This window comes from Arvicola amphibius, chromosome 4, assembly GCF_903992535.2.
Source record: "Arvicola amphibius chromosome 4, mArvAmp1.2, whole genome shotgun sequence".
NCBI classification, from domain to species: Eukaryota; Metazoa; Chordata; class Mammalia; order Rodentia; family Cricetidae; genus Arvicola; species Arvicola amphibius.
Window position 1 is genome coordinate 61,906,439 of NC_052050.1, and position 20,798 is coordinate 61,927,236.

General features: G+C 53.3%; 1 protein-coding gene across 1 annotated transcript in view; it reads left to right on the forward strand.

Moving 5' to 3' along the window:
• Obscn (obscurin, cytoskeletal calmodulin and titin-interacting RhoGEF) overlaps nucleotides 1-20,798 on the forward strand; it is a 142,391-nt gene that overhangs the window by 73,899 nt on the left and 47,694 nt on the right. The window contains 15 exon segments of the mRNA XM_038326509.1: nucleotides 208-471; nucleotides 814-1,077; nucleotides 1,431-1,694; nucleotides 5,953-6,022; nucleotides 6,639-6,832; nucleotides 7,186-7,449; nucleotides 8,906-9,172; nucleotides 9,764-10,030; nucleotides 10,151-10,423; nucleotides 10,944-11,219; nucleotides 11,666-11,862; nucleotides 12,041-12,116; nucleotides 18,009-18,281; nucleotides 19,721-20,008; nucleotides 20,232-20,549. Of these exon segments, the coding sequence (XP_038182437.1) occupies nucleotides 208-471; nucleotides 814-1,077; nucleotides 1,431-1,694; nucleotides 5,953-6,022; nucleotides 6,639-6,832; nucleotides 7,186-7,449; nucleotides 8,906-9,172; nucleotides 9,764-10,030; nucleotides 10,151-10,423; nucleotides 10,944-11,219; nucleotides 11,666-11,862; nucleotides 12,041-12,116; nucleotides 18,009-18,281; nucleotides 19,721-20,008; nucleotides 20,232-20,549 (3,555 nt within the window).

Consider the following 20,798-nt stretch of genomic DNA (forward strand, 5'->3'; position numbering starts at 1 on the left):
TTTGACCATCATGCCAGCTCTATGGAAAGGACCATGGTCCTGACATTAAGAGGACATGCCATGGAACATAAAATTAGTGGCCTGTTCTCAGCATAGCAGCACATGGCCCACCCTCAGAGGGGTTTGTGTATTCACAGTGCTGTTCATGTCTTGTCCACTTCGTGTGCTCCGAGTGTAATGATTCCTGTGCCTTTCCGACGTTCCTAGCCATGCCTGCCAAGTTCACAGAGTGTCTGAGGAATGAAGAGGCCACAGAAGGGACCATGGCCATACTGAGGTGCCAGATGAGCAAGGCTACCCCAGTGGAGTGGAGGAAGGGAGAAAAGACCCTCAAAGATGGAGACAGATTCACCATGAGGCAGGAAGGGGCCACATGTGAGCTGCAGATCTGTGGCCTGGCCATGGAAGATGCTGGGGAGTACTCGTGTGTGTGTGGGCAGGAGAGGACCTCAGCCACATTGAGTGTCAAGGGTAAAGGTCATGTGTGGCCCCCTGAACCTGTGACTTGATGTCTCCATGTTATCTCAATGCTATGTCTGTTTTTCATATGTGGTACAGCTCCCATGGTGGCATCTGTCCCATAATTGGGGTCATCTGGGTTCTCTACTTTCCTTTTTCCAGGTCTAGGAAATATTTTCATGTTTGTGCCTACCCCACTGCCCTCTCTACACCTCTCTGGGTTCTTGCTTCCTCCCCGTCTCTTCACTGTTCCTGTCAAATCCTTCCATAATGTGTGTCTCTTTGTGTATTCCATGTTGTGCACAGCATGTCCTTTGGAGTTCCGTGTTCTCAGTCGCTGCTTGGTCATTTCAGCCCTGCCCACCAGATTCATAGAAGACCTGAGAAGCCAAGAGGCCACGGAAGGCACCACGGTGACTCTGAGGTGCCAGATGAGCAAGGCTGCCCCTGTGGAATGGAGGAAGGGGTCTGAGAGCCTGAGAGATGGGGGCAGATACAGCCTGAGACAGGATGGGGCCACGTGTGAGCTGCAGATCCGTGGCCTGACTGTGGAAGATGCTGGGGAGTACTCGTGCGTGTGTGGGCAGGAGAGTACCTCGGCCACACTGAGTATCAAGGGTAAAGATCGTGTGTGGCCACCTGAACCTGAGACGTGGTGTCTCCATGTTGTCCCATCGATGCTTCTGTCTCCACATGTGGTTTCCTATGGTGGCCCTGTGATCATCTATTCTGCCCCTTCAGTCATCTTGGCATCTCCACCTGTGCTTTCCACGTCGTGCCCAGATGTTCTTGTGTTCACATCCAGGCCACCGCCCTCTCTGTTCTGCACAAGATCACTGCCTCATCATCTGCACCTTCCATCACGTGTTAATGCTGTGTTCCTTTGACAGTGTGTCATTCTGTGTGGGTGTGTGTCGTGTGTGCCGTGTTCTCCAGCTTCATGTTCTCAGTGAATGCTTGGTCCTTCCCAGCCCTGCCCGCCAGATTCATAGAAGACCTGAGAAGCCAAGAGGCCACGGAAGGCACCATGGTGACTCTGAGGTGCCAAATGAGCAAGGCTGCCCCTGTGGAATGGAGGAAGGGGTCTGAGAGCCTGAGAGATGGGGGCAGATACAGCCTGAGGCAGGAAGGGGCCACGTGTGAGCTGCAGATCCGTGGCCTGGCCGTGGAAGATGCTGGGGAGTACTCGTGCGTGTGTGGGCAGGAGAGGACCTCGGCCATGCTGACTGTAGATGGTAATGACTTTGTGTGGCCACCTGATTGGTCTGCTTTCTCCCATCTCTCCTGTGTAAGCTTTGCCCTCCTATGCCTCTCAGTGTCATCATGTCGTGCACAGTCACATGTCTGTGATCCATTCTCCCAAACCACACGGGGTTAGCCCAGTCTAGAGCCTGTCCTAGGACATGAACCCAGGGAAACTAGTACACAGTTGTAGAGGAGTTACTGGCGTATTCCATCGGTGTCCAATGGGAGATCTGCTAGAGCTACTTGCATCTTGCTAAGGCCTGCTGAGACTTTGGGTTCTTTGGTTCCAGGCTTGCAGTTGACAGATGTCTGTCCCTTGACGGGCGTGCACAGCAGTGTGTGGTCCTGGCTGGAGGTAGCCAGGCAAACGCTACTGAAGTTTAACTGTTGCTTTGAGATAACGCCAGGCTCTGAAGGGCTTCTGCCTGAGTCGGCTCATAGTTCTGGAGGCTGGAATTCCTTTGCTGATATATTGGCAGTATTGTTGTTTCCCCCGAAGATGTCTCTTTTCTCCGACTCTTCACATGGTCATTCCCTGTGTCTCTGACCTAATAGATCTATGCTAGCCACTTTGCACTTGAGTCTAGCCTGACCTCATTTTGACTCATTATTTACTTAAATGTTCTTGGAAATGGAGTGACTCCCGGGGGCACTGGGGAAATTGCAGCTTCAATGTGTGTATGAGGAGGCGGCACAGTTTAGCTCATGTGTAAGTCACTTGTCTATTGCTGTGATAAAAATGCCATGGCCAAAGCAGCATAAGGAGTTTATTTGGACTTCCAGGTCCAGAGGAATAAGAGTCCATTATGGGAGAGAGCCGTGGCAACAAACAGTAGGCGTGGCAGCAGGAGCAGGAGTCTGGGTCTCAAATCTTGACCCGCAAGCATGAAGTGAAAAGAGTGAATTAGAAATTTTATGACTCTCAAAATCTCTCAAGGTGACAAACTCCAGCAAGGCCACACCTTTTAAATCTACCCAGACATTGCCACCAGCTGGGAACCAAGTATTCAAATGTCTGAGACGATAGGGGGTGGGTCACTCCAACCACCATAGCCTATAACTTTCCACCTCCTGGCCTCTGCAAATCCGTCGTTCTTTTTGCACGTGACAATGCATTCCTCCGGTTCCTACAGCCTGAGGTCTGTCTCTTCTAATTGTGATGTTTTAGGTTTCATTCACACAGAGGCACATTTGCCTCTTACTTATGAAGCTACAGACCCAGGTAGAACCATAATGCTAGAACAACGGTTCTCCACCTGGGGGTCAAAAACCCCTTTCACAGGGGCCACATAGCAGATAAGCTATGGAGCAGATGTTTACATTAGGATTCCTAACAGCAGCAAAGTTACAGTTGCGAAGAGAAGTGAGAACAGTTCTATGATGGGGGTCACCACAACATGAGGAACTGGATTAAAGGGTCACAGCTTTAGGAAGCTGGAACAATGACAGGGCATGTGGCAGATGTCCTTACCCAAGGAGGAGGAAATTGGGATAAAGAGATGGGATATGGAATCCACCAATCTGAAACAGCTGGGCAACTCTACTGGATTTCAAGGCAGGAGAATTATCTCTGGCTCAAGTCCCTGTCCTCTAGACCAGCCCTCATCGTCCTGAGTGGAGATGACCCAGGGCCAAGGAGGAGAGTGCCTTCTCCCCAGGCCTGTGGCCTTGGGGCTTCTGGTGGCAGTGGCACCGCTTTGATCTTGATCCGCTCTTCTGAGTCACTCTCTTTAAAACTTGTTTGCTATGCAGCCCTGGCTAGCCTGAGTGGTTAGTGTAGGACAGTCAGGCCTAAAACATGTGGGATACCACCTGCTTCAGCTCCTCAAGTGCTGAGGTTACAGGCAGGAGCCAGCCACCCAGCCATGGCCATCTACCTGAAGGGTCACGTATCGCAGATGGATGATGGCTCTGTAGGCTCATCAGGTGTGATCGCCTTCTTCCTTCCCTTATCCCCATCCTTTTCTAGTCTAAGTGGTACTCCACCTGGCCTGACATTCTCAATGACCTTACTTTCCTGTAAATTCCCAAAGGGTCCTCCACAGCTTTCCTCTCTGTCTGTGACTTCTGCAGAGATGACACGGTTAACTACATACTGGAGTTCTCTTCAGAACATACGCTCTCTTTAATTTTTAGCAGCATGGGTAGGCTGTAAAAACCTCAGAATCTTCGATTCCTTTTCCATTTTACTTATTAGTTCTTCAGTTTATCTCTCTATTATCTCACTCTTAATGTAAGCAGAAAGAAGAATCCAGACCATGCCTTGAACACTCTCCCTATAAACCTCCTAAGATAAATGTTCGATTTCAAATTTACAAATTCTGCAGCCCACAAGGCACTAGAAGAGAATTTGGCCAAGCTCACTGGTGCCGACAGAAGGGTCACCTTCCTTCTTTCTAGTTTTGTTTCCCCATTTATTTCTGAGGCCGGACTAGATGTGGAATTAATGTCCATATTTCCCTTAACAGATCTTTCCCAGTGATCTTGATTTTCTTTGATATATACATCAACAGCCACCTAGCCTCTAGTCGTCAACTGCTACCAGACAGCTCCAGATTCTTAGGTTTTTGTTACAATAGTATCCTCAAATATGTGTTGTTTGGGTTACCATCACAAAGAACAGTAGATCAGGACTCTTAGAAGTTAGTTTCCTTCCAGTTCAGAAGGCTGGAGGCCTGTGAGTAGACGGCCAGCAGGGTTGGCCCTTCCAAGGCCTCTCGCTGGCTCCCAGGCAGCTGTTTTCCCCAGGATCATCTTGTTTGTGTCCAGATGTCTTATAAGGACATTATTCCTACTGGATTAAGTACTTATCTGCATGGTTTCATTTAGTATTTTTCTCCTCTCCAGGGCCAACCTCCAAATACACTTATTTTCTGAAGCTGTATCAATTAGACATTTAATATACATTTAGAGGGGCACAGTCAATTACAATATAACCAGGATGAGCTCTGACCAGTCAGTGGGGAGGACAGCAGGATAGATCCAAGGGTCAGAGGCCTGCCTAGGAGTTCCCAGCTGCAGTCTATCAGGGACCAGGAGACACGAGCCAGGGAGGTGGCACCAATGGGTGGAATGTGGTTCTAGTAGTGTCTGGACAGGAGCATGAAGTCTAGGAGATAGGGCCTTGTATAAGCTGTCAGGGCGAGTCCAAGCATGGACAGTGATGGATGGAGGCCCTGGGTGAGTGGGCATCTTATCTATAAGGCTGGAAGGCATCGCAGTTGGGAGATGCCTGCCGTGGAGGTCGGTCAGGAAATGTGTTTGCATGCACGATTGATCTCAGATGCCTGGCATGTCTCCTAGTGATGAGAAGACCACAGGAAGGCGAGTCTGAAACGGTACCCACTTTCCAGTCCACCTGCATCTCAGTAGGCACAGCACAGGAACCTCTGCTCACACATTTTGATCTGCTCCTTCCCATGATCTCTAGCCTTTCTGCTTCTGATTCCATCCTGGGTACTCATAAAATGACCTTCGAAACTTTCATAGAGTTTGATGGCTTCTGTCCACCTGATCCTTCTTAGCCCTGCCCACACGGTTTATTGAAGAGCTGAAGTCCAAGGAGGTTATGGAAGGGTGCACAGCCACTCTGCAATGTCAGCTCAGCAAAAAGACCTCTGTGGAGTGGAAGAAGGGCACAGAGACCCTCAAAGATGGAGACAGACACAAGCTGCGGCAAACGGGAACCATGTGTGAGCTGCAAATCTATGACCTGACCATGGCAGATGCTGGAGAGTACTCATGTGTGTGTGGGGAGGAAAAGACCACAGCCATGCTGACCATCAAGGGTAAAGATCTGTGTGATGGTACCCAAGTCTGCGCGTCATCTGCCCATCACTGCGGGGGATCCATTTCTGCTTCCTGGTTGTGTTACCCAGAAGATAAGAACATCTGCAGCCACTTCTCCACTGCCGTGTGCTATGCGGGGTTTGTGTTGTTGGATCCTGTGTCTCTTGTTCTCACTGTCGTGCTCTGAACCCCAAAGTTCTCTAGGAAATCTGAGGTTCTCCATGCTGTTCTATCTTTGACTCTGCATGCCAGGTCCATATGAAATATAGGAGCCAAGGAAGCTGCAGATGGAGCAAGGTGGACCTGTGCACAGTCTAGCCCAAGGAATGCAGCCCCAAGTTCTCAGCACGCTCGCATCTGTCCTTTGGTTGAGTTCTGTGTCTTCTTTGTGTCATCTGTGTCCTGTCTTCCACTCGCTCTGACAGAATGACCGTGCCTGTGTTTTTCTGACCTCCCTAGCACTACCAACCACGTTCACAGAGGGCCTGAAGAATGAAGAAGCCACAGAAGGGACCATGGTGACTTTGAGGTGCCAGCTAAGCAGAGGAGTCCCAGTGGAGTGGAGGAAGGGAACAAGGATCCTCAGAGATGGAGACAGATATAGTCTGAGACAGAACCAGGCTGTGTGTGAGCTGCAGATCCGTGGTGTGGCTATGGAAGATGCTGGGGAATATTTGTGCCTCTGTGGGCTAGAAAGGACCTCAGCCACACTGAGTGTCAAGGGTAAAGATCATATCTGGTCACCTGAACCTGAGGCATGGTGTCTCAATGTTATCTTGATGCTATCTCTGTCCCCCATATGTGACACAGCTTCTGTGATGACCTGTGGCTATCTGTCATGAAACTAGGGTCATCTGGACATCTCCATTACTAGTTCTTTTTGTTGAGGAAATATTCTCATGTTTGTGCCCACCCTACCACCCTCTCTACACCTCTCTGGGTTCTTGCTTCCTCTCAGTCTGTTCACTGTTCCTGTCAATTCCTTTGCCAGAATGTGTGTCTCTTTGTGTGCACATGATGTGCACAGCATGTCCTTTGGAGTTCCATGTTCTCAGTCACTGCTTGGTCATTTCAGCCCTGCCCACCAGATTCATAGAAGACCTGAGAAGCCAAGAGGCCACAGAAGGTACCACGGTGACTCTGAGGTGCCAGATGAGCAAGGCTGCCCCTGTGGAATGGAGGAAGGGGTCTGAGAGCCTGAGAGATGGGGGCAGATACAGCCTGAGGCAGGAAGGGGCCACGTGTGAGCTGCAGATCCGTGGCCTGACTGTGGAAGATGCTGGGGAGTACTCGTGCGTGTGTGGGCAGGAGAGTACCTCGGCCACACTGAGTATCAAGGGTAAAGATCGTGTGTGGCCACCTGAACCTGAGACGTGGTGTCTCCATGTTGTCCCATCGATGCTTCTGTCTCCACATGTGGTTTCCTATGGTGGCCCTGTGATCATCTATTCTGCCCCTTCAGTCATCTTGGCATCTCCACCTGTGCTTTCCACGTCGTGCCCAGATGTTCTTGTGTTCACATCCAGGCCACCGCCCTCTCTGTTCTGCACGAGATCACTGCCTCATCATCTGCACCTTCCATCACGTGTTAATGCTGTGTTCCTTTGACAGTGTGTCATTCTGTGTGGGTGTGTGTCGTGTGTGCCGTGTTCTCCAGCTTCATGTTCTCAGTGAATGCTTGGTCCTTCCCAGCCCTGCCCGCCAGATTCATAGAAGACCTGAGAAGCCAAGAGGCCACGGAAGGCACCATAGTGACTCTGAGGTGCCAGATGAGCAAGGCTGCCCCTGTGGAATGGAGGAAGGGGTCTGAGAGCCTGAGAGATGGGGGCAGATACAGCCTGAGGCAGGAAGGGGCCACGTGTGAGCTGCAGATCCGTGGCCTGACTGTGGAAGATGCTGGGGAGTACTCGTGCGTGTGTGGGCAGGAGAGGACCTCGGCCACACTGAGTGTCAAGGGTAAAAATCATGTGTGGCCACCTGAACCCGAGGCGTGGTATCTCCATGTTGTCTTTTTCTGTCTGATGGCACCTATGGCACAGCCTCTGTGGCAACCCGGTAGCCATCTGTCCTTAACTGGAGTCGTTCTGCTTGCTGAAGAGATACTTGCTTGTTCTCAGGCATCTCACTGCCCTTTCCTTTCCTCCTGGAGTTCTCCCCCTCACCATCTCCACCTCCCTCCACCTGTTCTCTGTGGTGGTTTTCGTTCTTTGTGGGTTGTGTGTCCTGTGTGTCCAAGGTTCTCCAGTTTCATGTTCTCAGTGACTTCTTGGTCCTTCCCAGCCCTGCCCGCCAGATTCATAGAAGGTTTGAGGAACCAAGAGGCCTTGGAAGGTGCAACAGCCACACTGCGGTGTGAGCTTAGCAAGAAGGCCCCTGTGGTGTGGAGGAAGGGGTCTGAGACCCTGAGAGATGGGGACAGATACAGCCTGAGGCAGGATGGGGCTATGTGTGAGCTGGAGATCCGTGGCCTGGCTGTGGAAGATGCTGGGGAGTACTCGTGCGTGTGTGGGCAGGAGAGGACCTCGGCCACACTGAGCATCACAGGTAAATGAGCATCCTGTGGCCACGTGATGATTTTGGACTTCTGTTCCTACTCTCTACCTATCCTGTCCTGCTCTACCTCTCCCCACGATGTCCTCTTTCATCTTTTCCGTGATGCTGTGTTTGTCCTGTCTGATCCCAGCGATGGTATTCTCAAGGGTCTTGGTGTCTGTAACTTACCACTTGTGCCCTCACACTGCCAGCCATCATGTTGGGGACGGGCATGTTATTCTGTGTTCCCAGATATCCTACCCTTTGCCATCTACATTCAGGTTCTGTGTTTCATGCTTAACCGAATATTCTCTTGGACTGGGGCAAATTGGGTGTTCAGAGGTGACATGTGGATCCCCTAGTAGGTCCTGGACCCTGCAGAATGGGGTCATGTTCCCATTGTGGCTCTGTAAAGCCCAATGACTGCTGTTTCTTGATGTCTCCAGACCATGGAGGCCAGAGCCCTGCCTGATCTTGAGAGGACTGGCTATTTCCTGGGGTCTATGAGGGACCATTCCAGCAGCCAGGGAAGAGCTAAGCTATGCTCTGAGGTCTGGCCTGAGGTTGTGATCTTGGAGGACAAAGCCCTTTCCTGGGTTCTGGTCTGTGGGGACATGACTAGACTTGATTCTATTCTGGGTAGTCTGACATCGGTGCTCCCTGGATCCTGTGGATGTAGCCCTGTAGGGGACTGGTCTGTCTAAGCGGGAGGCAAGCACCCAGCGTCAGATCTTGAGTTCTTCCCAACCTCCCCATCTAGCCCCATGGTCTTATTCAGCATCAACCCCAGGCAGGGCTGCCCTAGGACCCTGTCTGTCTGCCTTCGGGTGCTCAGGGGTGCACCTTGAGTTGAGTCTGTTAGCTTCTCATCCTCTCACAGCCCCACAGGTGGTGTTCCAGAAACCACTACAGAACCTGAAAGTAGAGGAAGGATCCACGGCCAGCCTGCAGTGTGAGCTGTCAATCCCCAATGCTGCTGTGGTCTGGAGCAAGGGTGGCCTGGAGCTGCAGGCCGATGCGCGCCGAGAGTCCCGGCAGCGGGGGCCTGTGGCGGAGCTGCTTCTTAGGGATGTGTGCCGCGAGGATGCGGGCGAGTACAGCTGCACCTGTGGTTCTCAGAGCACAAGTGCCACGCTCATGGTCACAGGTAGGTGTCCCAGGCTGGTCAGCTCAAGTGGCGGGGGCTGGCTGTGTGGGTGCAGTTTTCATGCTGTCGTCCACGGTTGCAGCCCTGTTTCATGGGTCCCAGCTAGGAGAAGTCATTCTACTTAGTGGCCCTGAGGTCTGCCTCCCTCACCAGTACCTGGGTCCCTGAGATTCTCCTGGGCATGTCCTTCATTCTGTCATTGTTAGGTGACCCACCATCACATGCTGTCCCTCTATAGTGGCTTCTCCACCGTCCTGCCAGGTGACTCCAGTCTTTTTGTGTTCTCTGTCACTCTCCATATCTGCCCCATAGTTCTTTTTGTCACCTGCTACAGTTTCACTGCCGTGTCTCTGTGACCTTAGCTGTTCCTGCTCCCTGGCCCTCAGAGTTATTTCTTCAGGCGTTCTCCCTGCCCTGGTAGCTTCATGGGCAGGTGCAGCAACTCCACTCACTGCTGTATTCAGGTCCCTAGTTCCTCCTGGCAGCAGTGTCCCGTGGATCCTGACCACAGATCCACTGTGGGTGGTTCCCTGACAGGAACTCCATTCACGACTCAGGGACCTGCTCTCACGCAGTCCCCCAACCTTGCAGCTGCTCCTGTGCGGTTCCTCAGGGAGCTGCAGGCCCAGGAGGTGGATGAGGGGACTAGTGCACACCTGCACTGTGAGCTGAGCCGGGAGGCCGTGAGTGTGGAGTGGCGGAAGGGCTCCCTGCAGCTTTTCCCCTGTGCCAAGTATCAGATGGTGCAGGAGGGTACCACGGCCACACTGCTGGTCCGTGAGGTGGAGCAGGAAGATGCAGGCGAATACATCTGCGATGCAGGCCACGCCCAGAGCGTCGCCAGGCTCTCAGTCCGAGGTGAGCTGCCTGTAGCTGTGCCCAGCCCCCCTCCTACTCTTAAGAACAGGAGATCTTGTTTAGTCAGAGTCAGGGGATGGAACCTGAGATTTTAAGTCTTTTTTTTTTAATACTCCTCAGCCCCCAAGCCCAAGTTCAAGGCTGGCCTGCAGAGCACACAGCAGGAAGCAGGGGGCGTGGCCCAGCTGTGTTGTCAGCTGAGCGAGACTGAGACGGGGGCTCCAGTGCAGTGGCTAAAGGAGGGTGCGGAGCTGCATGCCAGCCCCAAGTATGAGATGCGGTGCCAGGGAGCTGTGTGTGAGCTGCTGATCCATGACCTGGAGACTAAGGACACGGGAGAGTATGCCTGTGTGGTGGGTGGCCAGAAAACCCTGGCCTCCCTCAGAGTCAAAGGTGAGTAGCTAGACTCCAGGAGGAGAACTTGAACCCTTCCTGTCATGCCCATCCCTTAGGACTCTCCTGGGTGCACCTTGTATTGGAGCCAGGACCATCACATCACAATTCTGTCCCCGTCATTCCTGCACTACTTCCAGGTCTGATTCCCCAGCTGAAGGGCCAGAGCAGCCAGGACAGACCTCAGTCCCCAAAGGCAGCCCTGACTCCTCTTTCCCAGAAGGCAGAACAGCATTGCTGGCCTTTGAGGTGTTCTCTGTGCCTGACTTATTCCTATTGAGGGTTTTGCTTCATGGTGACCTAGCCAGGATAGGGCTGGCAATAGCATTAGGGCCAAACACAGCCCTCACCATTGTATGCCCAGTTTCTCTCTCGGCCTGTGGAGAAGCAAGGGCCCCAGCTCAGCTTCCATGCCTGTGAGACCAGGTGACAGGAGAACCCTGGAGTGTCAAGAAAGGCTTTCAAGGATTCGGGCTCAGGCTGATCAAAAGCCTCTCTCTCCTCTGTCCCTCTTCTACAGAGCCCGAGGTGACCATTGTGCGGGGGCTGGTTAACATGGAGGTACAGGCTGATGAGGATGTGGAGTTTACCTGTGAGGTGTCGCAGGCAGGAGCTGCGGCTGTGCGGTGGAATCTCCAAGGTCTGCCACTGCAGTGCAATGAAGTGACAGAGGTGGCGGTTCTTGGAGATGGCCGTACCCACGTGCTCCGACTGAAGGCTGTGACACCGGAGGATGCTGGCACCGTCTCCTTCCACGTGGGCAGCCATTCATCTTCTGCTCAGCTCACAGTCCGAGGTATCTGGCTCCGGGGGACCTGGCCTTCTCTCACCTGGGATGAGACTTTCAGGCTCAGATCATTTTGGGGAATGATAGATACTCTTTTTGGGAGAGGGAGGTTCTGGTAGTGGGGAGAACCTGTGTGCTGGTAATTCTCCAGCTGCATCCGGCTGGTAGGCAGGTTCAGTGGGCTCCCAGAAGCTCATATTGAACCTACCCACCAGCCCTCAGGACATTCTGCAGACTGTAGCAGTCCTAGCCCTAGGTCACCTCTAGATTCCCTGTGGGTCAGAGCCCAAGCTGTGTTATCTATATAGATATAGGTAGAAGGGGGTTGGTAGCGTACTCCCATGGGTTCTCAGGGATTGGGGTGAGGTATCAGGGGGTTTCTGGGATATGAGAGCTCTGCCATTCAAGGGAGCCTTCTAGATGCCAAGGCTGACGCCCATGCTTCCTGTGTCTAGTCCCCGAGGTGACCGTTCTGGAGCCCCTGAAAGATGTGCAGCTCAGTGAGGGCCAGGATGCCCACTTCCAGTGCCGGCTGTCCAGGGCCTCGGGCCAGGAGGCCCGCTGGGCTTTGGGAGGGGTTCCCTTGCAGTCCAACGAGATGAACGACATCACTGTAGAGCAGGGCACGCTCCACCTGCTCACTCTGCATAAGGTGGGGTTCTGGGACCTGCCTCTGCCTCAGAAGGTTCAGAGTCCATTGGGGAAGATTCTCCTCTGGGGCAGTGGGCTGGGGAGGTGACAAGCCCCTATCATGGGGTCTGGGAAGATGGATCGGCCCCTTTTGATCAGGATGAGGTGTAAGGGCAAGCATCTACCTCCTGCCTCCTTAGGTGACCCTGGAGGATACTGGAACCATCACTCTCCAAGTGGGCTCATGTTCCTCCGAAGCCCAGCTGAAGGTCACAGGTGGGCATCCCTATCCTACACCCAGCCCATGCCCATGAATGTCTTGTGTTTCCTAGCCCTGCATCCGTTCGAGGGGAATCAGGAGCCCCAGACTTCTAGCTGGGATTTTGCACTGGGGATGTCAATTTTGCAGTGTGTGGTATCTCAGGCCAGAGTTGATTCTGCCTCCGGGAAGAGCTAGAGGGTCTGACTAGCACAGGCTTGGGCCTTGAGTGGAGACAGGATCAACTCTGTGGTTTAGGTCCTTGCACATGCATGCATGTCCATGTCCATTTGCTCACTCACAAGGGTGCAATCACATACCAATGACACAGGTATGGATTTGGCCATGGTAAACATGGCTCCAGTGTGCAGGTAAGGCTTTAGGAATCTTCACTTTAGAGTAGACCTTGTCTCCAGAATAAGTCCATTGTATAGAGCTTGGCTTTGAGCAACCTTCCTGTGCTGCCTCGTCCTGGTTCTCAATGTGATGCCATTGCCCCTCCATCATCTACCCTCTTCCTGGTTTATCCTCTATCCATCTGCCATGCACAACACATCCATCCACTTATGGTCACCACTTGTCACCCACCTAAGCCCATTCTTTATCAATTTTCCATTCATCTATCATTCATCTTCCACATCACACTGACCCACTTATTGAGCTACTCATGATTTGTCCATCCATCTGCTTATCATCCATCTAGCTATCCATTCATCCATCCTACCATCTGTGCATTTATTATCTGCTTACCATCCAACCACTCAGCCATTCACCTACCATCCGTCCGTCCATCCATCCATCCATCCATCCATCCATCCATCATCTCTCCACTGTTCATCCACCCATCATCTCTCCATCCATCCATCCATCCATCCATCATCTCTCCACTGTTCATCCACCCATTATCTCTCCATCCATCCATCCATCCATCCATCCATCCATCCATCCATCATCTCTCCACTGTTCATCCACCCATCATCTCTCCATCCATCCATCCATCCATCCATCCATCCATCTCTCCATCCATCCATCTCTCCATCCATCCATCCATCCATCCATCCATCCATCCATCCATCATCTCTCCACTGTTCATCCACCCATCATCTCTCCATCCATCCATCCATCCATCCATCTCTCCATCCATCCATCTCTCCATCCATCCATCCATCCATCCATCCATCATCTCTCCACTGTTCATCCACCCATCATCTCTCCATCCATCCATCCATCCATCCATCTCTCCATCCATCCATCCATCCATCCATCCATCATCTCTCCATTGTTCATCCACCCATCATCTCTCCATCCATCCACCCACCCATCCATCCATCCATCCATCCATCTCTCCATCCATCCATCCATCCATCATCTCTCCATTGTTCATCCACCCATCATCTCTCCATCCATCCATCCATCCATCCATCCATCCATCCATCATCTCTCCATTGTTCATCCACCCATCATCTCTCCATCCATCCATCCATCCATCATCTCTCCATCCATCCATCCATCCATCCATCCATCTCTCCATCCATCCATCCATCCATCCATCCAAGCCCCTATTTGCCACCCAGCCATCTATTCACTATTGGCTAACACCTCTGATCTACCCTTCGTGTCTAGGATTTCAGGATGGGTTATACAGACAGCTTTGCCACGATGGAGCCCTTGGTCTACTGAGGGGAGCTAGATTGTATGTAGAATAGAGCATGTTCTAGAACTTCAGAGATGGTCAGGCATGGTCAATTCTATGGTCTGTGGGGCTGAGAAGGACTGCCAATTGCCAATATATGACGTGAAAGTTGATTGATGAAGATTTTATAGTTGTCATGAGTACGGGACAGGGCAGTAAAGGTCTGTGTTTCCTAGGGTACAGCATGGAGCTGCAGGCTGTGTTTCTGTCCTGCTCTAGGCTAGATGTTCCCATTCTGAGAGAACTGGCTTGTGTACAACTTTGTGTGGCCTTGGGAGGAATGGTTGTCCTGGTAGCTTTGCTATGGACAGGCTTGGGAGTTGGTGCTGGAGGAGGAGCATCCATGGGGAATTGTGTGGACAGACTTCTAAAGGAACCCTCTGGGGTGACCCTCAGGGCTGCCCCATCTTGCTGGGTACTGATGTCTCTACAAATGGTTCCTGACTGACTTCTCAGTCTCATGCTATGGTGTAGAAGCAAATGCATCAGAAACATCTGGACTTTATCAGTTGCCCCCAGGAAGGCATCTGGTAAACGCTCAGGGAGAAGCATGGGGCGGGGTGCCAACCTCCTTACCTGGTCCCAGGTAGCAAGTGTAGACGAGACCCCACTGTTTTTTTCCTGTCTGTCCTGGGCCTTTGGAAAGCCAGCTATGAAAGCATGCCTGCCCTGGAGTGCTTGGGCTCTCCACCTGCTATGGGTCCCTCAAAAGGTAGATGGGCTGCAGGGAACTGGGTTGGAACACATCTACACCTGAGGCTTCTGAACCTGGGGCTTGCCGTGAGGTGGAGAAGCAGTATACCCAGCCATTAAAGCCGTGGGTGGCAGGATCTCGAAGGACATCTAGACAGACTGCCCCTGTCTGCTTCTATACCCTGAGGAGTAGACTGAGCCCCCACATTCTCGGACCACCAGGTCCTAGGATGCATCCTTCCTGCACCATTAGATCAGAGGAGGCACCTGTTGTCAAGAAGAGCCCCAAATGTGGAGTTCATCCATTGTTCCTTCTGAAAAAGATGCCAGATAGGTGCCATTGGCCTCCTGGGGGTGAAGCCAGGAGTGCTCCGAAGGTGTGTGGGATATTCAGTGGCTCACACGCTTTTCATGTGCTAGTGTGGATGGCCTCTGTGCTTTTCTCTTTGAATAGGGTGTGCTAACTGTCTAGGGTGGGTTTTTTGGACCTTTGGTCCAAACTATTCTGTTCTGGGTAGTGCCTGATCCCAGAAGATGCCACGTGGCTCATGTCAGGCACTCTCAAGATTGTTCTAGTAAATTCCCTCGGGACCCCTGTCATAGGGCACAGTATTCTTACTGCCAATCCCCTCTACATTCTGCACAACACAGGACACCTGACTAGAACAGTGGTTTGCCCACACACCAAGCAATCCTCCAACAGACACCAACTGGATGCAGTATAGCTGGTTTCAATTCTGGCGTTCCACAAGTTAGCACAGATTCATTCTTCACAGGAGAGCGCCCCCCCCCCCCCCAATAAAGTCAATGCAAACCTAACCTTGCTAATTAAGTGGGTGTGAGCAGGGGGCTCTCACTGCCCACCTGGGTTGGACAGCTGAAAGTCATGAAACAGTTGCTGTCTCTGGTTGTCACACAGGGCATCACCCAGCAACAGTCAAAGACTAACACAGTGAGGGGGGAAGTTGACAGGCGCCCCTCCCTGTTTCCATACGTCCTTCTCCACCCCTTTAGTCCCCAAGACCATCAGATTTGTTTACAATTATCCCCAGCCTTACTGCTCTCCCTGAGGCTGGTAGGTTGGGCTGGACATTTGAACCCTCTTGTCACTTGATCTTCCTGGTGACCGGACCCCTTCCTGGAGCTGGCATCTCATTAGCATAGCCTCTGATGTGATCAGAAGGTGTTGGCTATGAGCAAGAGCACTTGTGACACTCAGGAAGTTCTGTGCTAGGAACTGGGACAAAGACCTATTTGGCAATTGGATCACATTCCCACACCAGTGCCCCCGAGTGTGGCCCCATTCCCACAGACCCCAGGGAGCCCCAGCCCAGACTTCCTTCTCGCCCTCTTGCACAGAGGCAGCCCTGTGCCTGGTACGTGGCTTGCAGAATGTGGATGTCTTCGCGGGGGAGGTGGCTACGTTCTCCTGTGAGGTATCTCGTGCAGGTGGGCCCGAGGCCCGCTGGTGGCTGGATGGCACCCTGCTTCAGAACAGCCCTGAGAGTGCCATCACTGTGCAAGAGGGGACTGTTCACTCCCTCATGCTCTCGGGCCTGGGGGTGGCCGACTCGGGCACCATCACCTTCCGCACAGGGCCCCTGGTCTCCACAGCCAAGTTATTGGTCAAAGGTATTGGCCAAAGGGGACTTCCCCACGCTGGCGCTTCTGCCCTTGCTGTCCCCGCATGCTTCCTGCAGGGTCCTGGGGAATTGAACAGTGTCAGGTACTGACCCCAAGGGCCATGGTTGAGGCATTACTCTCTGCCTGTCATGTACTCAGGGCAGAGGATGGGCTTCCACTCACCTCCTGAGTGGGAGGGTAAGTCTCTGTGAACTGTTTTGTTTGGAGACTGGCCTCCTGAACATTTGCCGTGTGAGACCTACACACACTGACCCTTGTTTACTGCCCTACTGGGTAGATATCCCAGCCAAAGGCTAGCTTCTTGAATGGGGGTTTCCGGGGCTCCTGATGGAGAAGCCACTGCTTCCAGTTCTGGTTTGCTCCTGTGCACACCTGCTTCTCTTCCTGTGCACACTCTTCTGGGGAAGCGCTGGCTGGATAGGGAGGGCAGCAGGTTGTCAGGGGCTCTAAACGGCTCCTTTCTAATCTTCCCCCCAGTGTCTTTGCCTAAGGCCTCCTGTAAGGCCTCATAGAGCCAGATCCAGGATGAGCCGTTATTGGTTGTGTAGGATTTCAACAGGTGGGGATGGGGTGGAACCCCAAGGGTGTCAGCAAGCATCCCCACACCCTTGGAGAGGGACAAGATGGTCTGCAGCTGCAGACTTGCAGGATCTGGGGTCCAGGTGTGTTTAAGATGGGACCTGGTGTTCACTTTGGGCTAGAGGGGCCCAGCTTAGACAGACATTGTCCTCTGCCTTGGCATTATCATCTGCCATGGGTGCAATGAGGCATGTCTGGTGTATAGGGCAGCTGTGATGGGTCCCCTTCCTGGCCACATGCCAGGCACCTATTGCTAAGCCATTGTCCACCACAGCTCCATGCTTGCAGCCGCTGAAGCAACTAACATGGACAGCAGAAGGTGGGTGGGCCATGGTGGCACTGTCCTAGGGGCTGATGCTTGTCTGGGATGTTGGCCGACAGATCCCACAGTGGAGGTGGTGAGTGCCATGCAGGACCTGGTGGTGGAGGAGGGTGGCTCGGCCGAGCTCCTCTGCCAGTACTCGCGGCCCGTGCAGGCCACGTGGAAGATGAACGAGCGGGAGGTGTGCGCAGATGGGAACCGTGTCATCATAGAGCAGGACTGGACCGTAGCCAGGCTGACCCTCAGGCCAGCCCTGCCCTGTGACAGCGGCATCTATTCTTGTGAGGCCGCAGGCACTCGAGTTGTGGCACTGCTCCAAGTGCAAGGTGAGGCCACCTGGCAGGCAGGCCTAGCATGATCACGGTAGAGAGGCAGGCAGTGGCCGCTAACCTTGCAACGCAGGTGACCTATACAGTGAGAACATCCATGTGGGTGGCAGCACAGAGTTGTAGCTAGGTTAGGACACAGTCTCGGCTTGTGGCTTCTATGAGAAACAGTGATTAATATAACTGGAAGGAGGGGAGAAGGGGGGTATGGATTGGGAGGTCTCCAGTTGACACCGATTTGAAGATAGCATCCCAGGCACCAGGACAAGTCTAGCAGGGCTGGGTGGGGTTCTTGAGGAAAGGGTGTAGCTCACATCTTGAGGCTATAGGCACCATTGTGGGAAAGGACAGATCTGCATCTCCAGTGGGCTTGAGTCTGGGCTTGTGAGCTTCTGGTCTGTGAATACCTATGGCATTTCTCATCTGTGAGACACAGGATGCCCCTGCTAATGTGAAGCCTCTGGAAAGGGTGATGGGATGGGTGGGGCTGGGAAACCATACCTCCTCCGGAGGACCCTGAGTGCCACCCTTTACAGTGGCTGCTGGAGTCCTGTTCCGTTTAGCCTACTATAGTTTTGGAGGGCTCTTGCAAGAAACAATAGTGAAAAATTTTTGGAGGTTCAAAAAGCCCTGAACCCTGCTTTCTTCGCAGCCAAGAACACGGTAGTGCGTGGCCTGGAGAATGTGGATGCGCTGGAGGGCGGCGAAGCCCTGTTTGAGTGCCAGCTGTCCCAGCCCGAGGTGGCTGCCCACACCTGGTTGTTAGATGATGAGCCTGTGCATACCTCGGAAAACATGGAGGTGGTCTACTTTGAGAATGGCCTGCGGCACTTGCTGTTGCTCAAAAACCTGAAGCCACAGGACAGCTGCCGAGTGACTTTCCTGGCAGGGGACGTGGTCACGTCTGCATTCCTCACCGTGAGAGGTACTGAGAGAGGGCGTGGTTGGGTAGATGGGGCTCTTCCCCAGGAGGCTGAGCTGCAGGCAGAGGTGGTAGTGAAGGGGGTCGTCTTAGAAGGTGATTCTCTGAGGTCTCGCCATCGAAGCCCGTGCAGGACAGGAAGGATGTTGGATCTGAGTTCCTTCCATGGGGCTGCTATCTCAGTGGAACTCAATAGGATGGAAGGACTGGGGCCTGGGATGGGAGCCACAGGTGGGAGAGTCATTTCCAGGGTGAGATTCTATTGCTGCTCCTCAGGAGTGGAGACTCCACTGAGAAAGATGACAGTCCTTTCCATAAAGGCTCTACCTGCCTGGGAGAGTCAGGTTTCAGCTCTCCAGACTCTTCCCATTGGCTGGACCTCCTTGGTCTACAGGGATTTAGGGGCGCTGGGCTGGGGAGTGGCATAGGAAATAGGAGACACCCTCCTACCAGCCCTCCCTGAAATCTCCGAGGCCCTGGTGGCTGCCAGAGCAGTGGGAGCGAGGCTGCAGGTGAGGGCTGTTGGCCTCCTGGACTCCCCAACACGAGGCCTTCCTGGGCCAGGAGAATTAGGTGGATCAGTCTGAGATACCTTCAACTTGAGGAGAAGTTGGGGGAGGCTTTGTAAGGGCCAGAGGCCTTGCATTTCCCTTCTGGATCACCCCTCCTGCTCATCCATCCTGCTCCCCACAGGCTGGCGCTTGGAGGTCCTAGAGCCCCCACAAGATGCATCTGTGAGAGCTGGCATGCAGGCCTCCTTCACGTGCACGCTCAGTGAGGCGGTGCCTGTGGGCGAGGCCACTTGGTACATCAACGGGGCTGCTGTCCAACCCGACGACACCGACTGGACGGTCACCGCAGATGGCAGCCACCATGCCCTGATGCTGAGCAACGCCCAACCCCAACATGCAGGAGAGGTCACATTTGCAGCACGTGATGCTGTGGCCTCTGCACGCCTCTCTGTGTTGGGTGAGTGGGTGGCAGAGGTCCCTCCCCTTCAGTTTGGGTCTGGGGCACACCTGACCCCTCCCCCCAACTTAGTGACCATTCAGAACTGGCTTCTGTGCAGTCCCATTAGACCCTACGAGCCTGAGGATAGTGGCTGCAGTAGCTCCTGCTGCAGGTCCAGGAACACTCTCTGAGGCCCCTTGAGAGTGTACTCTCTTCTTTGCCTACTGTATATCTAACCCCAGCTCTTGAGGGAAGGGTCAAGAGAAATGAGATCCTCCAGTCCCAGTGCCTGCCCTTAATGGTGGGTGCTTAGATGCACAAATACAACCCCATCGAGGCACAAGCAGTCTGAACCACTGGGTTCAGGGTCCGACAGGACTCATAAGGGAGTCTACCCCCAAAGTATATGCCATGTTTAGTATTGGACCTCAGTAACTTCCGGAAGGACTTCAGATTCCAGTGTGTGTGCTAACCAGCTCTCTTCCACACAGCTCTCCCTGACCCCCCTGAAGACGCTGAGGTGGTGGGCCGTAGTGGCCATTCTGTGACCCTGTCCTGGGTGGCTCCCATGAGCGATGGTGGCGGTGGCCTGTGTGGTTATCGTGTGGAGATGAAGGAGGCATCCACAGGCCAGTGGAAGCTGTGTCATGAGCTGGTGCCTGGGCCAGAGTGTGTGGTGGATGGCCTGGTCCCCGGCGAGACCTACCGCTTCCGAGTGGCAGCTGTAGGTCCTGCAGGTGCTGGGGAACCTGTACATTTGCCCCAGATGGTCAAGCTAGGTGAGTTGCTGTTCTCAGTCCACGAGAGTGCCCAGCTGCACAAGCTGGAAGGAGAGAGCTCTTTAGGGTTGGCTGGTGACCCTGGAATTCATCGTGGCTGATGTGGCTTATCATCTGTGAACACTGTTTTCTTTTTTTTTTTTTTCTTCAGCAGAGCCAACAGAACCAGTCCCAGCCCCAACCCCAGCCCCAGCCTCAGCCCCAGCCCCAGCTCCAAACTCAGCCCCAGTCCCAGCACCAACCCCAGCCCCAGCCCCAACCCCAACCCTATCCAAAGCCTCAGCCTCAACCCCGGCCCCAGAGACATGTCAGGCAGTGGTTGGGGAGGACGTGTGTCTAGAGTTGGAAGTTGCGGTTGAGGCCGGTGAGGTTGTCTGGCACAAGGGAACAGAGCGCATCCAGCCCAGCGCACACTTTGAGGTCCTCTCTCAGGGACAGCGGCAGATGCTAGTGATCAAGGGCTTTAGGACAGAAGACCAAGGAGAGTACCGCTGTTGTCCCACGCGGGGCCCGCCCTCCTCAGGGACAGCCACTTTTAATGGTAAGTCTGAGCTCTGGGGTTGGATGCTGTGGGAGTGGGGAAGAGTTGATTTGGGTTTTCTTCTTGATATGCTCCGGACCTAAGGCTGAATCCATCTCAAGACTCCATGCGATGTGCAGAGAAACCAAGGCTTGGCCAGGCCAGGCGGGTCTCATGTGATTGAACTGTGCTGTAGGCTAGCCTCCTGTCCCCGAGTAGGATTGGTGGTGAATTTCTTAAGTCCTGGGACTCCTGCGCACAGGAGTTCTG